This window comes from Hipposideros armiger, unplaced genomic scaffold (genome assembly GCF_001890085.2).
Source record: "Hipposideros armiger isolate ML-2016 unplaced genomic scaffold, ASM189008v1 scaffold_1252, whole genome shotgun sequence".
NCBI lineage: Eukaryota > Metazoa > Chordata > Mammalia > Chiroptera > Hipposideridae > Hipposideros > Hipposideros armiger.
The window spans coordinates 242,585-260,064 of NW_017732602.1; the positions used below are offsets into that span (position 1 = coordinate 242,585).

Below are 17,480 nucleotides of genomic sequence, written 5' to 3' on the forward strand. Positions count from 1 at the left end.
CTACCTGATACCAAGATTTATTATTAAAATTCAGTAATTAAGGCTGTGTACTATTGACACAAGATGTACAAAGAGATCAGTGAAAAAAATAAAAAGTCCACAAATATCAATATACAGTCATCTAGTCTATATTAATGACACAGTTAAATGCAATGAAGAAAATGATCTTTTTCCTGTGATGCTGAGAAATATTATTTCAAAAATGTTGCTTACATCTCATACCATAGGCAAAAATCCATATAAGTCAGGTGTATATTTAAATGTAAAATTTAAAAATCAAACTTTATGATCTTTGAGTAACAAAAAAATGCTTAAATAGAACAGAAAAAATTGGGATGCACTGATTAGGAACATTTGCTCATCGAAACACAAGCAAGGCAAGCCACAGAGTGAGAGAAGATACTTGTGGTGTGTGTGTCTGAAACAACCCAATGGACAAATGGAAATAACTTGGATAGCCACGTGACAAATGATTCTGTCTGAGTGACAACCAGGGGACATTCACTAGAATATCTAAAATAGAAATTCCTGAGAATATTCAGCTTTAGCAGAGATGAGGAGGAATCAGAAACATCACTGGAGACAGGAAGTAAACTAGAATCATTACTTTGGAAAACTGTTTGACTTCATTTACCGAAGGTAAAGATACACATAACCTCTACCCAGAAATTTCACTTCTAGGCATACACGCACAGAAATGCACAATATGTGTGCCAGATGAAATGGAATCCTTAAAAAAAACACACAAGTTGCCTGTTATTGAGTCAATTGTGTTATATTCACACCATGAAACATTTCGCAAAAATGAGAACAAAAGAACTTCTACCTGAACGTGTTTGAATCTCACAAACATGAAACTGAGCAAAATAAGCAAGACTACACACTGATTTCATTTTTGTAAATTTCTAAAGCAGGAAAAACTAATCTATCATGTTAGAAAAAAGGATATTGGGCACCTTGGATTGGGTGACATGGAAAGGGCTTCTGAATTCTTGTTAATACTCTATTTTTTAACCTAGGGGTTGGTTAGATTTTTTTTTAATCCACCTAGTTGCTTACTTATGATTTGTGCATTTTCTGCTTGATTTTTACGATTCAAAAATTTATTTAAAAGAACATGAAACAAAATTGACTTTTTAAAATTATTTTTAATGTGTTATTATTATTATTACACATGGTGCTCACCAAGCAGAGCCTTCATTTTAAGTAATCAGTTTTCTGGTCATTTGTTCTCTCAATTTACAGGCATAGCAGAGGTGGGCGGACAATAGTGATTATCACAAAGGTAGAACTCCCTCTGCAGAGAGGCCCACATTCCTATCAGATAGCCTTTAACTCAGAAAATATAAGCAAAGACAAGAATACTACTGAGTCACAACAATTTATGTTGGAATAAAGATAATGGAGATTGATAAATGAAAATATTTGAATAGACATAATTTGTCATGTGCTCCTTAATGAAATAGTGTGGAAATATGACTTTTGCTTGCCTGACTAACTCATTCATTTAATAAATATTCACATAGTACCAAATGTATGTTGGGCAACTTTTTAAATGCTGGGTCATATGACTTAGTGGGGGCTCCTAATACCATCTGATTTTAGATTCACTGTATGAAGACAATGAATTTTTAAAGATTATTCCAGTGACATAAACCATCTCTAGGAAAAATGAAAGAAAATTCTTTTAATACATTGCTGAAACTATAATATGTTTTATCATTACAGATATTTTCAAATAATGAACATACATGTTCAATTTTCAATAAGCTGGCTGGAATACATCTTGTAAGAATAAAGCCACCTGCAGTCATGCCACTACATAAGGTATTTCCCATATTCAAGTTTGAAAGGCAAATGTTTAAAAAGTCTGTTTGATAAAGATGAGATTTACCTCACTTAAATCTATCAAACAGGTCACTCATACACATATGTGCACAAAACTAATTGAGAAAACATACATGAAAATAAAGCAATGTTGTCAATGAGAATTCGTGAAAAAATGAAGTTAGAACTTTTTTCACATGAGAGACATTGAGTTAAACCTTACACAGAAGTAAAATGGTAACACAGCATTAAAAGGAAATATTTCTTATTAGTTGGAAGACATTCTGTATGATTTTTGTGAATAAAGAAGGCAAAGTTGTATCTGAATTTCCTTAACTTCACACTCAGGAAATTACAATGCATTTTTCATGTCGGAAGAGAGATGAGAATTACTGGAATATACTAGAGGCCGAGTTAAGGAAGTCAGGAGAATATGTCCGGTGGGTGAATCGCTGTGGAAGTTTCTCTGTAGAACCCATGGGACCGGTGTCTGCCACAGCACAGTGAGGCAGCCGCAGTGTCCTTACCCACCACAGCCACAGCCCAGGCCACCCGAGTCGTGTCCGTAGTAGCACAAGGTGTTAGGAGTATGTCCTTAGAAATTTTTATATTAATATGGGACAAAAACTTCTGTTTAATATCAGGATTCTAAACAGGACCCACATATTAGAACAAGAGATGTTCTAGGAAAAAAGAGCACATTACCTGAAAGCTATAGCACTAGATTTTCTGAGACCACCTGTACTATTCTCTACTCTCCTCTTCCATTTATCACAGGGACTGGAGACTTTCTCAGAGTCACTTGCTAGAAAGGTTTTAAGATAAACTATTCTAATGACAAGCTTTTGTCCAAAATTGGTCAAGATTGGATAAAGAGAACGCCATATTATTGGAGAACAGCAGTGGGATAATATATGCTTTTGGAATACGTGAGATTTTACATGAAATACTGGCTACTATCCTAAGATCACCAGTGGTTCCTGCACTTTCTTTTTTTAAAATGAAAATTTATTGGGGTGACAATGGTGAGCAAAATTACATAGGTTCCACATGTACAATTCTGTAATATATCATCTATATATCACTTGGTGTGTTCACCACCCAGAGCCAGTTCTTCCATCACCATATATTTGACCCCCTTTACCCTTTTCTACCATCCCACCTCCCCCTTACCTCATGTAACCACTAAATTATTGCCTGTATAAGTTTTTGTTTATTTATTTGTTCTTCTTGTTGCTTTGTTGCTTTCAGTTTTATATCCTACATATCAGTGAAATCATATGGTTCTTGACTTTTTGTGTGTGACTTATTTCGCTTAGCATAATAATCCTGCACTTTCTTGACTCTTTAAAGCATAACAGTAAATCTGAGCAGTAGGGGACATATTTCTTGATTTTTTTTTCTTTAGAACTTCCAATTCTAAAGAAATTTAATGTTTTCTTGCCTTAAATACCCAGAATGCTTTCTGTGTTGTTTTCCCAATCATGGTTGATATATTTAGCAATGCCAATATGCATACAATATTATTAACAAGACAAGTGGCTCAGTTGGTGAAGAGCTCGCTCAAGAGTGCGAGCTGTGAGGGAAAGCGATTCGATGCCCAGCCCAAGCTGAGCTGCCGCTGAGCTGCCAACTGGTGGCAGGATGGCTCAGCTAAAAATAAATCAATAAAATAAAAATAATAAATAAATAAACAAGACAAAATGCATAAAATTAAATGTAAATCAATGCCTACATTTTTATTGTACTGCAAAATAAATGCCTTTTAGTTTTTGTTTTGTTTTTTTAAAGGAATGGCATATTTAAAGTTGTTAATAAAATAACTTCCAGTGAAAATATTTAGAAGTAAAGAAGAAATAATTACATGTTCAGAGAAACAAAAACTGAGGGAATTTGTCACCAATAGACTTGTACTAAAATACTAAAGGTAATTCTTTAGGCAGAAAAAAATATATTTCAGTTGGAAACACACAAATAAATAAAATAGTGAGGAACAAGTAATGAATAAATATGACATTAAGATAAGTGGATATTATGTGTACAAATCATCATCATCATATGAGGGGGATATAAAAATGTATGTAGAACCAATATACTTGAAAATGATGTTACAAAAGATGAGAGTATAATTGTAGTTAATGTGTTTTAAGGTTCTAACATGATATGATGAGTAGTAAAAAATGCTAATTTATATTAGAGTGTAATAAATAAACATACATGTTTTACTCTCCAGTGAATAACTGCAAGAATAATAAAAGAATAAATAATCATCAATGAAATAGAGGGAAAATAAGATGTAAAATATTTGATTCATTCAAAGAAAGCAAAAATAAAAACCACCAGAAAATGGAGCATAAACCCAGTAGGATAAACATAAAACAATAGGATGGTAAATTAAAGCCAAATTAATATGGGTAATGTAAATAAATTAAATATATTAATGAAAACACAAAAATTGTAAACTTGGAAAAAATGTAATACCCAACTACATACTGCTTAAAACAGACACACCTCTAATATTATGTTACAGGATGTTTTAAAGTCAAAATATATTTAAAAAATTTTAATACCTTACAAACATTAGGCAAAGGAAAACTAGTGAAGCTCTGTTAATATCAGACACTAAGGAAATAAGCATTTCTAGAACAAGAGGAGGAAATTTCATAACCATAAAGGGATCAATCCATCAAGAAAGCATAGCAACTTTTATTCAATGTGACCTAAATAACATAGCTTCAATATTAAGCAAAAGCATCTTCATAATCATTTTGGAACAAAATAAAGCATTTGTCTTAATAAATGAGAGAACAAGCAAACAGAAACTTAAACAAGGATACTGAAGACCAAAACAACCAATTAGTAAACTTGACTGAAGGAACAAAATAGGAGATAAACCCAACATCAGAAAACATAGTTCTCAGGTGTACCTGGAGCATTTATACAATTAATTATATGGTGAAACATAAGAAAGCTTCAAAACATTTCACATGATTTAAATAGTTTATAGTATATTTCCTAATCACAGGAAATTAATTCTAGAAATTCATAACAAAAAGCCCCAATTATTTCACAATTAGCTTTTGGTGGCTCAAAAGAAAAACCCCAAAGAAGGTTAGAAAAATGTTTAAAACTAAATGATACTGAAGCTGCACTATATTATAACTTATGGGATAGAAAGAAAGCAGTATTTAGAGGAAAATACAAAATTTTAATTGTACATATTAGAAAAAAATAAAGGTGATGCTGTAGTGCTGTGAGGAAAGGATTGTATTTTCGATAAGTGGTACTGAGCTGATTAGTTATTCTGTTGGATAAAATGAAGTTGACCTCTATCACACCACATAAAAAATCATTGCAAAATAGATTATAGGTATAACTGTAATGGATAAACTGATAAAATTTCTAGAAGAGTATATAGGAGATGATATACATGACCATAGAGTAGCCAGCAATTTCTTAAACAGGACATAAAATAACTAATAGTAAATAAGAAAATGATAGGATGAACTATAGTCAATTAAGAACTTGTTTGTCAAAATATGAGAAGATAACTATAATACATATATGTGATAGTTCAAATTTTTTTAAGGAAGTCTATCTAATAAATAAATAAAGATAGACAATCAATTAAAAGTCAGCAAAAGACATGAACAGGCACTTCATAAATGAGAATTCCCAAATGGACAATAAATATATGAAAGGGTGATTGCCTCATTATTTGTCAGGGAAATACAAAGCAAATGCACAATGAAACAACTAATTACCAACTGGAATAGATTAAAAGAATAATCTTAAAACTACAAAGTGTTACCTGGTATATGGAAGAAGTTAAACTTTCATATACCATTTGTGGGAGTTAGAAATTGCCACAAACTCTTTGGGAAACCATTTACTAAGCCTTAATTCTATGATCATGTGTTGCATTTCTAAGTATATACAGAGCAAATTTTCATTGGATTCTTTTTATAAGGCTTATTTGCTAAGATTTCCCACTTTTTAATTTGTTTCAAGAGAATTTATAATTGCCTCTTGAAGCAATTTTATGATGATTTTATTAAAATCCTTATCAGATAATTCTAATATCTGATTGATTCTGGTGTTGGCATCTGTTGTCTTTTCTCATTCAAATCGTGATTTTCTGGTTTTTAGATTGATGAGTGATATTCTATTGTGTTCTGAATATTTTGGATATTATAAGACTTATATCCTATTTTCGCTCTCTCTCTGTTTTTAAAGCAAGCAACCCCTTATAAAGTAGCGAGGTATTTGTGGGTGTCTGTTTAGCTTTCTGTTGGGCTTATTGAAACCGCCCTGGCAAAAGTGAAGTACTAACAACACTGCCTCCTCATCGCAGATGAGTGGAGTGAAAGTTTAATGCCCTCTGTCCTGCTGACACCTTTTGGTGAAAATGGAGGTCTTGATTGAACCACCTCATTATCTCCAAATGTGGGGTGTAAGCCCAGCTCCCCACTGGTCCCTGTCAAAACCACAATTAATATAAATAATTTGCTTTCTGTTTATTATATCTGGGCACATAACTATCTGAGTGTTGATTTAATGAGTAGCAGGCTGCTATAGTAAGATGGATCTCACTACTGAGAAACCCACTGTTTTCTCAGATATTACACACTGCAGACAATATATAAATTGACAAAAATGCCATATATAAAAAACTTGAGATTCTGGAGATTGATTTATATATATGCAGATTAAATTCATTATATTTTTTTAAATGAATAAGTATAAAATAGAATGAAAAATTTAACGATTGTTAGTCCCATTCATTGATTCCTGTAACAAATGTTCATAAAATGACTGATCTATACAGTGCTTACATATGATAACCACTTTTCCAGGTGCTGAACTATATGATTTACTCTTTTGTATCCTAATACAATTTTTTTTCACATTCATACCATGGGGACATGACAACTATTAAAAAACCATTAAAGAAATATCCATCTTTGTAGAAAAATGAACTAAAATTAGTTCATTATATTCTTATTTTGTGTGAAATTTTAGAATGTAATGAAAATCAAATGAAAAAATAATCTCACTGAATGACAAAAAGATGTATTTAGCTGAAACCTCATCCAGTGGAGTTGTTCTTAATGTTAGACCTGTAGGAAAGGCAGCCTCAGTGAAAAACCCAGAACAAGTTCATACAGAGGCATACCAATAAAAGGTTTAATCCAAGTATATGTTCCAGGAAAAGGCTAAGAACAGAGACACTAAAATATAATCACGGGAAATTAGGTTACCATTGTAGAAAGTATTATTAAGTAATTAAGATAATTATGCACTACAGTTTTAGCTTGTGATGAAAAGGTTTCAGTGTGATCCAGCAGTGGTTATAGGTATACATGAGTGTACATGAATCAACATTAGTGTTACCTATGAAGAAATGATAGTCATATCATTTTGACACTTCATCATTTCGGGAACACAAATAACACAGTGTCTTCAGTCAAAAAATAACCCAAAACTAATGAGTATGAAGAAAGGTAAATGAAAATGAGGCAATACTGACATGAGGATGCTAGTTTTAAAATGAAGTTAAAACTTTCTGGGGCCGGCTGAGTGGCTCAGTTAGTTAAGAGCTCGTTCAAGTGTGTGAGCTCTGAGCAACAGTGGTTCGATTCCCAGCCCGAGCTGAGCTGCCGCTGAGCTGCCAATAGGTGGCAGATGGCTCAGCTAAAAAATAAATAAAATAAAATTAAATAAAACTTTCTGCTCATGAAAACTGTTGAATTAACTGTACATGGAAGTAAAATAGAAGTATAATTTAAGAGAAAATATTCTATAAATTATATTTCAAATAATTTTAATGAACCAAGGTAAAACATGACAAATTTGAATCCCACTCCTCACTCCCCCTACCATTCCTGTGGGTTAAGATTGGGTTGGGTATTCTTTAGAGAGTAGAATTCCATGTGAAGAGCTCTGGAAACAGTCAGTGAATCACAGGAGGAGGCATTCAATAGTCTGAGCATCTCTAGAAGTTCCTCAGTAGAATCCATAGGACCAGAATCTTCCACAACAAGATGGGTGGCAGCAGCTGTATCCATACCCTCCAGAGCCACAGCCATAACCACAGCCTAGTTGGCCACAGCCATAACACAGGCCGTTGTAATAATTGCTGTAGAAGCACATAGTGTCAGGAGTGATGGTTCAGTTGAGAAACAGGAAAACAGTGCCTCAGATTGAATGTGACCATCTGCACAGGACGTTTGGTATACCCTCAATAGTGGGACGGGAAAACCATAGGCAATGCGCACTGCATATTTCACACTAGTTTTTACTGAAAGCCTTTTAGAATCCCTCGATTCATATGGTGAAATGAAGTCTTCATAGCCAAGGTTATTTTGCTACAATGTTAGCATTTCTTAGTCCAGTTATGAGGTATTAATAAAAGGCATTTTTCTCAACAAGAAAACAAATGACCCAATAAAGAAATGGGAACAAACCTGAGCAGAAACCTCACCAAAAGAAATATGCAGATGACCAATAAGTATATGAAAAGATGTTCAACATCATATGCCATTAGGGAATGGCAAATTAAAACAATGAGATACTACCACACACCTATCAGAACAGCTAAACTCTAAAAACACCAGCAACACTAAATGTTGTCAAGAGTGTGGAACAACAGGAATTCATTGTTGATGAGAATGAAAAATGATAGAGCCACTTTGGAAGACAGTTTGACAGTTTCTCAAAAAACTAAACATACTCATACCATACTACCCAACAATAGTGTACCTTGGTATTTACCCAAATGAGTTGAAAACGTATGTCCACTCAAAATCTGCACATGGCTGTTTATACACGTGCAAGCAATAATGATGCCCTTTAATAGGTGAATGGATAAACAAATTGCTCCATCCATACAATGGTGTATTATTCAGCAACAAAGTGGAAGGAACTATGAAGCTATGGGAAGGCATGGAGGCAACTTAAATGTATATTGCTAAGTAAAAGAAGATAACCAGAATAGGTTACATACTGTATGATTCCAGCTATATGGCATTCTGAAAAAGGCAAAACTATGGAGCCATTAAAAAAATCAGTGGTCACCAGGGTTTTGGTGAAGGGAGAGAGAGATGAATAGGTGAAGCACTGGAGATATTTAGGACTGTGAAACTATTCTGTGTGATACTGTAATGATGGATACATGTTATTATATACTTGTCAAATCCATAGAATGTGCAACACAATGTGAACTTTGGTCATTGGTTAATAACAATGTATCAATATTGGCTCATCAATTCTAACAAATGTATCACACTAATGCAATAAATTAATAACAGCAGATTCTGGAGGTAGGAGGGTGAAGGAGTGTGTGTAAACTCTGTTTGTGCTGCTCAATTTTTCTGTAAATCTAAAACTGATCAAATACAGTCTATTAATTTTCTTAAAAAGAATCATTTCTTTATTTTCAAAGCCTTTCCTCACTCTAGATTCGGTCAGTTGATAAATTACTTGGGATGACAAAACACACAAATTGCTTGGGATGACATAAAGTACACAAGCACTCCTCTAAATTTTCTCAAAATTATAATATATAATATATATATTAAATGTATAATTATTCTATTATATAGTCTGAACTTTTATTTTATAAAATTTCTATAAAATATTATATAGGTATATAATTTATATTATTCCACTATACAGTTTTACATTTTATATTGTATTTAATGGATGAGTGGGTATCTTAAAAGGGAAAGTACTCGATGCCAAATTCTTAATTTGTTCTCAGATGAAAGCATGCATTGTCTACTAGATCATGTTTTCTACAGAATCCTTTCTGGAGACTAGCTTAACATATATTTCTATGGTTAATAAAAAAAGACTTTATTCATGTGCATTGTACTACATCCAGAGGTGCATAATTCACAAGGGTAGAACTTAATGAGCTTTCAAAGTAAACATATCTGTTTAATCAGTTCTTAGATTCAAATGTTCCATAACACTAATATTCCATGTCTCCTCTCATGCCTTTTTCCATGCAGTACCTGCCCCTAAGTGCAATTTTTGAAACTTATACAAATGGAATCACACAAATTGAATTTTTTAATATGGCTTTTTTATTCCCATTTTGCTTCTGAGGTTCATACATGTTTTTTGTGTTAATTCTTACAGCTGTATAAAAGTTCTATGTACAAATATATCACAATTAATCCATACTCTTGGTGGTCATTTGTATTGTTTTGAATTTTTAACAATATTTTATAAAAAGTGCTGCTCCAGACAATCTTATACATGTCTCTTGGTGCACTTATGCATGTATCTAAGACAATAATTGCTAGACAAATGTTGCATTAAAAAATCCACCAACTTGGTGTTGTTAACATTAACATTATGTCTTATTCATGTGTTGGTGGGTTGGCTGGGATTTGTCCAACATAATGTGGGTTTGGCTCACTTTGTGGGTTGGATTCAGGCTTTCTCTATGCATCCCTTATTCTCCCTTGGAGTGGCAGCTACCAGGGGCATTTTCTCCATGTGAAAAGACACGACAAGGAAAGCTCAGACACATATGCGTGTGACTAAGTTCAAGGCATGCCTGTCAACATCACATTGGCTAATGCAAATAATCTGGTCAAGCCCAAAGTCAAGTGTCAGGAAAATACACTCAGTCCACAGTAAGGTCAGACCAAGTGACTTAGGTAGCCACACTCAAAGAAAAAACACCATTAACTTATAGCCTATTACAATATTGTTACTTTTACTTCTTTCCTGAGAAGTCTAAGACCTTAGAGCTAGGTATTTTTACACTCCAGTCTTTTATGCTGTACTTCTCATGCATTATATTGTCTATATACATAAACCTTAAAAGGAATTATTATTAATTGTGCTCAGTTAATATGCATTTATATTTTTCTATTCATTTCATTCTTTTGTGAATGTCCATGTTTTTGCCTGGATCTCTTTCCTTCTGCCTAAAAAAACTCCATTGTTTCTTACAATTAATACTTGATAAAAATACATTTTCTCACTATTTATTTGTCCAGGCACTTTGAATTTTTTTTGTACAAAACTTTTGATTGTATAATATTCTAGTTGATAGTTATTTGTAATCTATCTGTTCTTAAAATATCATTATCTTTTTCTTCGGCTTCCTTTGTTTCTGTTGAGGAGTCTACTAACTCTTACTCTTTGTAGGTAAATGCCTGCTTTCTCCAGCTGTTTTGATTTTGGCTTTGCATTTATTTTTGAACTCTTGATTTATTCCGAGATGTCATTTTAATTGTACTTCTTCCCCTTGGCAGTGCAGAGCTTTTAGAATATGTGGATTGATACCTTTCATTAGTTCGGGAAAATTATGGACTCTCTTCAAAAAATGTCTTCTTCCTTATTCTTTCTTCTCCTGCGGAACTTAAATTACATGAATGTTTTACTGTTTCATGAAGTCTGACATGTCCTTTATACTCTCTTCAGTAGTTTATATTTCAAGTTGTGTATCTTTGCTTCAGTTGAACAGTTTCTATCACCCTGTCACTAACTATACTAATTCAGATTTCCTGTAGCTAGTCTATTGAGTTTTTAACTATATTGTTCATCTGCTTTCTTTTTTAGTTCTAGAATGTAAATCTAGAATGATTTTTTGGTGAATTTCTCCAGTTATAACACATAATTTTCCATTAAGCTTCTTGTACAAATTAATCAAAACTATTTTAAAATTTCTTGTTTTTAAATTCAATAAATGACTCACTTTCTGGTCTCTTTATGTTATCAGTGTCTTTTTGTGTGTTGTTTTATAGGACTCTATAAGACCAACATTTTGTATAAAATTACAAAGGATTCAGAATGATATTGTATTTCACCACAGAGGTTTTTTGTTTTTTTTTCTTTTTTGGTCCTAGGCTGTCAGAAAAGTTCTGATTTCCTTAATCCAGACAAAGACTAACAAAAAATGAAGCTCCCAGAATTCTAGTAATGGCCTGTTTACCTCTGTTTTGCCTCAGGATGTAGTGATACTTCTTTGACTCTTTCAATTAAGGGCAGTTCTCAGCAATTACTGAGCTTTTGTGATTATTTCCTCATCACCTTGCTACAGAAAAAAAAAATTCTGATTTTCAAATGCATTTTGTTGGTCTCAGGAAATTGACTGTGATGACTTCAGAATTTGGAAAATATCTTAAGGAGAAACTTTGCTGTGTGTTATGCTAAGTGTTCTGACATTGTATTTAAAAAATATTTAAGTATAGTTGGTATACAATATTATATTAGTCATATTAGTTTCAGGTATACACTATAGTGATTTGAGATTTTTATACCTTACAATGTGATTACCCCAATTCTAATAAACATATGTCACCTCACCACACAGATTTATCATACACAGTATTATTGACTATATTCTCCTTCACCTTTATCATCCATCTTCCTACTGCTTCTCCTCTAGCAAACATTCCTTTTGTCTCTGTTTCTATGAGTCTATTTTTGTTGCGTTTTGTTAGTTTGTTTATCAGAATCTATGTCTCCAATTGTGTTTTGCCTGTCCTCAAATGAAAAGCATCAAACATTCTGTTCATTACTCTTTTCCCCAGACATCTCTTGCCCTGATCCTAGAATCAAGAACTGCAGAATTTCAGCTCACTCTTCCACAATTTTCATATCTTCAGAATATTGGTTTCTTTATTCCTAGTTGTAATTTATTATTATTATTATTATTATTATTATTATTATTATTGGTTTCTTTATTCCTAGTTGTCATTTTATTATTATTATTATTATTATTATTATTACTACTACTATTACTACTACTACACTTAATATTATTAGTTTAAGTTTCCCAAATAAAACAAAACTACTTAAAGGGTGGAAAATAAATTTGATTGTAGATAAATTTAATATGTATTAGGCATATACATTTGATAAAGGCCAGACCCCATTGGTGTTGCAAAAAACACAAAACATACAAATACATACACATTTAATGATCTGATGTGAAATACAACTATTGTAAAAACTAGCCATTTAAAAAATTTAGATTAAGAGCATAAACAGAGATAATAGAAGAGAGTATATATATACAGGTTTTTTAATGAGCACTATTGGAAAGAATTGATTTTTTTTTACGCTTTTCATTTTTAGGCACATAGTTACCATAAAAGAGCATTCTTGCTGTCTCTCACCATCTCTTACCTTTTTTCTATGCCCTACGTCCACAATAACCACACACATGTAAATAGTCACACAAATTCCCAAACATACTTCTAAACTGATGGAGATAATTCAGTGTAAATGTAACAAAACAATATTTGCAATGAAATATAGTTTACTTAATAGTTTATAAATAGTTTATTTTATTTAATATATATCTTTAAAGTAAAATAATAAAGCTTAATTAAATTTTAAGTAGCATTATAAAGGAAATAAAATATCAAAAAAGTATTCTATAAACTACGATACAGTCCAACTGATAATGATGAATCAAAATGAGCATGCCAAATTTCATTTATTTTAAATAGTTTAATGTAAAGTTATTATTTTTCAAGACATTTAAAATTTTCTTATGTGAAGGAAACCTGGAGATAGTGCCAGCAAAACAGAACGATGTAGCCTATAGACTAAATGTTTCTCAGTAGAAACCATAGGACCAGGATTTTCCACAGCACAGTGGGCGGCAGCAGCTGTAACCACAGCACCATAATCACAGCCATGGCCACAGCCCAGGCCACCATAACCATAGTTCAGGCCCCCATAAAAGTTGCCATAGTAACACATAGTGTCTGGTGAACACACAGTGTGATATATAGATGTTGTATTACAGAGCTGTACACCTGAAATCTATGTATCATTGCTTACAATTGTCACCCCAATAAACTTTAATTGAAACAAACAAACAAACAAACAAACAAACACGGAAGTTTCAGTTGAGGAGCAGGAAATGGATAGGTGTTTTCTGAATGTCACCATCTGCTGAGTATCTTTTGAATATCCTCAATGGTGGGTGGAGAAAACCACAGGAAATGTAGCATCCTCTAGCCCACTAATTTGCTTCAAACAACATCATGAATATCTTGATTTATTGGCCAAACAAAGCCCTCATAACTGAAATAATTTTGTTCCTGTGTCAGGATTCTACAATCAATTTATGGGCTTTTAAAATACAGCTCTTGTTTCAAGTCTATGTCTCACTCTATATTTATTTAGTTGCATGAGTATTACATCATATAATACAAAACTTGCAAATAAGTATCCCATTTTGTGTGGGTTCGTTTCCATTCCTTCATAGAAGTGTTTTTTTGTTTGTTTGTTTTTGGTTTTTAAACTTCTAGCACTCTTCATAGTTTTTATTAACTCTTTAACGTTAAAAGCTCCTTAGAGAAAAATCTAGTCCTTTTTTTTTAATGTTTTATGGGTAAATGAAACAAAACAAAGCTTTATTCTGTGACTTGTCAAAGGACACATCTTTAGTTAATGTTGGAGCTGGCTAGTATTTCATGTATTGTGACGTGACACCCAGTCTTATATACTACCCAGTACATTAACTTGCCTATTTTCCATCATCATATGTGTATTTTATTTATTTATGTATTTTTATTTATTTATGTATTTTTAAATTTTTTTCTTTTAATTATTTTTTATTATGAAATACACATTTTTTAGAATTAATTTCAGCTGTACAACACAGTGCAATAGTTATACTTTTTACCCCTCGAAGTGACAACCCCCCTCCTCCAATCCGCCGCCCCACTTCCCCCCAATATCATACATATCTATTACAATTCCCTTGCCTCCATTTCCACACTATACTCCACATCCCATGACATATATATATTCACTTATAGTTGACACATAGAAGTGTTTTAAAATGAGTCTTGTCTGAAAGGACAGGTCTCCTGAGTCTCGGTCATGAAGGATGGATATAATATATATTCACGTGCTCTTATAAAACCTTTCCTTCTAACTCAGTGTGACTAGTTATTGGTAATGATACCGGCAATATGTGTCACATTACTATCATATGTAAACATGTTTGGCATTTATGTATGAACCTTTCCTTTAGTAGGTGTTACTTTGATCTTTCCAGACAGTGTATAATCATTTTATGGGTAGAAAGTGTCTGTGCTTCCTTTTATCATCACGTTTGAAGGGGCTGTAGGTAGAAGTAGCTGTAAAATATACCAAGATTGTGTTTGGTACTCCATCCTCAACTCTTTTACGTCTTTTTTACCAGGGCTCATTTTTGCTCTTACAGATCTAGACTTGCAATAGTGACGTGTCTCTTAAAAAGAGGATGAACAGTATCAGAGAGATGAAAAAGTCATGTAGTCGTTCTTCATTCCCTCAGCTTTCAGCTGATAGGTGAAGTATCGGTGGAGGCAGAAATCCCTGATCATTGAAAGACTCAACTAGCACACAGCACAGAATATGATCCAGGCTTTGTTTTTCTTTCCTTTCTTTTTTTTTTTAAGTTTTAAATTTTAATGAACTTTATTAAAGTACACCTTAAATAAAACAAATTGGATTTATTTAAGAGTGCAGGTAAATGAATTTTGAAACAGATTAATATTAATTATATATCTTCACTCTAAATGTATCTATTAGAGTTCATAGTGGGAAAGGAGCATTCTCTCTGATTTTATGGTTGCTGAACCCAACTTTTCTCTGACTCCACAAACACCGCTTATTATACACTTTGTAATCTTCAAACATTGATATAGATACGATGAACTCTGCTTTCCCTTATGCTTCTAATTTAGATGATATAAAGCCTCAGAGAGAAATTCAGATAGGTGTTCATACTCTTTCAGCCATTCAATTGTTATTTATTTATTAACAGCCATGTGCCAGCCATTTTTAAGACATTGTATTATGTGACATTTATTATTTTTCCTGTACCTTCTCTTGACACTGACTTTCTCACCCAGAGCAGGGTGCCAGAAGTAGAAAAAGGACATTAGAGAAACTTCCAGTATTATGAAATAAAATAAGAATAAATTTGCTCTCTTTTGAAACTGGAGAATAAATTATTAGTTTTTCTTCATTGGGTCAATATATATTTGGTGTTAGACTTATTGTACATTTCTTCAAATAATTAAGATAGATTTTCAGGTATCGAAATGATGCGTGGTACTGATAAACACTAACTGGTGTACCAGCTCAGAGAGCCTATTCTGTTTATCGCTGCATTTCATGACATTGCATTGGTAGCTTTACAACAGAAACAGTGGGAGTGTTTACACTATGGACATATGGAGATACCACAAATCAGGACCTTTTTCCCTCCAGAGAGTGGTTTACTAACACCACTCCACCAGACCTAAACAAACAAATTATTGATAGTTGTGATGGGGAAAAGAACCATTGATTCAAAAAGCATTTAGACCTGTAGAGCATGATGCAAAGACTCTAGGCTGATCAGACAGAGAGAACGGTGACTAAAGAATGACAAGGAAGCATACATTGTATAGGAATTGATATCATACTCCTGTCTTTTCGGCATGATTGTCATCTCAAGATGAGGTGTTCTCTCTTTGTCTCATGTATTCTTCTGTCTCACCTGTATTATTCAGACAGAGTTCTCCAGAGAAAAAGAATATATATATATATGTTATGGTAATTGGTGCACATGATTGATTGTGAAGGCTGAAAAGTCTCATGATCTGCCATCTGCAAGACGGGGAACCAGGAAAAACAAGTGTGTAACTCAGTTGTAGTTTGAAGGCCTGAGAACCAGGAGAGCTGATGTCCAAGGGAAGGAGACGATGGATATCCCAGATCGAGCAAAGGGAACAAAACTGCCCTTTCTCTAAATTTCTGTTCTGTTCAGGCCCTCAATGGATTAGATAATGCCACCAACATTGGCGAGGGCATATTCTGTACTCAGTCTGCTGTTTCAAATGCAAATCTTTTCCAGAAACATCCTCACGGACACACCCAGAAATAATGTTTTACAAGCTATCTGGTAATCCCTTAGCCCAGTCAAGAGCTGACAGATAAAATTAACCATCATACCATCCCATTTGCCAACATACCAAGGTACACACACACACACACACACTCACGATGAACTCAGTCAATATTTTCAATGAGATCTTTATTAAAATTAATTTAAACTTTTCTCACACATAAAAGTTATTGATAAAAAAGTGTAAGAATTTTAAAGTCAATAAGATAAGATATTAAAAGGAAAATTATTATAGGAAAAATTGTGAAACATTCCAGATGGTTTCAGTGACTGTATATGACTCTTATTGAATCTGACCTATTTTTGTTTTTTGTCTTTAGCTACTTTATGATGATGTTGACTTTTTAGAGTAGCAAATTGAATTATTCATGTGAAGACTCATGGAGGCAGATTCAGGAAGCCAAGGTGGACCAGTTGGTTGAGTTTCTTTGGAAGTTTCTCAGTAGAACCCATACGAGCAGTATCTTCTACAGAAAGATGGGCGGCTGCCACCATACCCATATACGCCACAGCCCCAGCCGTAACCACAGCCTAAGCCACCATAGCCACAGCCACAGCCATAGCCACCATAGCTACAGCCCAGGCCGTTATAGCCATACCCCAGGCCTCCATAGTAGTTGCCGTAGTAGCACATGGTTTCAGGAGTGAAGGATTTAATTGAGGAGCAGGGAATCAGTTTCCTCAGTTTGAACATCACCACCTGCACAGGTCCTTTTATATATATGCA

General features: G+C 33.3%; 1 protein-coding gene across 1 annotated transcript; it reads right to left on the bottom strand.

Annotated features, from left to right (window-relative positions):
• Positions 1–7,833: 7,833 nt before the first annotated feature.
• LOC109376977 (keratin-associated protein 20-2-like) lies at positions 7,834–17,387 on the bottom strand. The gene is made up of 2 exons (XM_019633154.1): positions 17,251–17,387; positions 7,834–7,966 (listed from the first exon to the last, which is right to left on the bottom strand). Exons 1-2 carry the CDS (start codon positions 17,385–17,387, stop codon positions 7,834–7,836), a joined length of 270 nt encoding a protein of 89 aa, XP_019488699.1.
• Positions 17,388–17,480: the final 93 nt, after the last annotated feature.

Coding starts and splice junctions, on each gene's coding strand:
- LOC109376977 (XM_019633154.1), bottom strand. CDS start 17,387: ATGTGCTACTACGGCAACTACTATGGAGGCCTGGGGTATGGCTATAAC. Junction 7,967..17,250: donor TGGGGCTGTGGCGTATATGG/GTATGGTGGCAG, acceptor GTGCTTCTACAG/CAATTATTACAACGGCCTGT.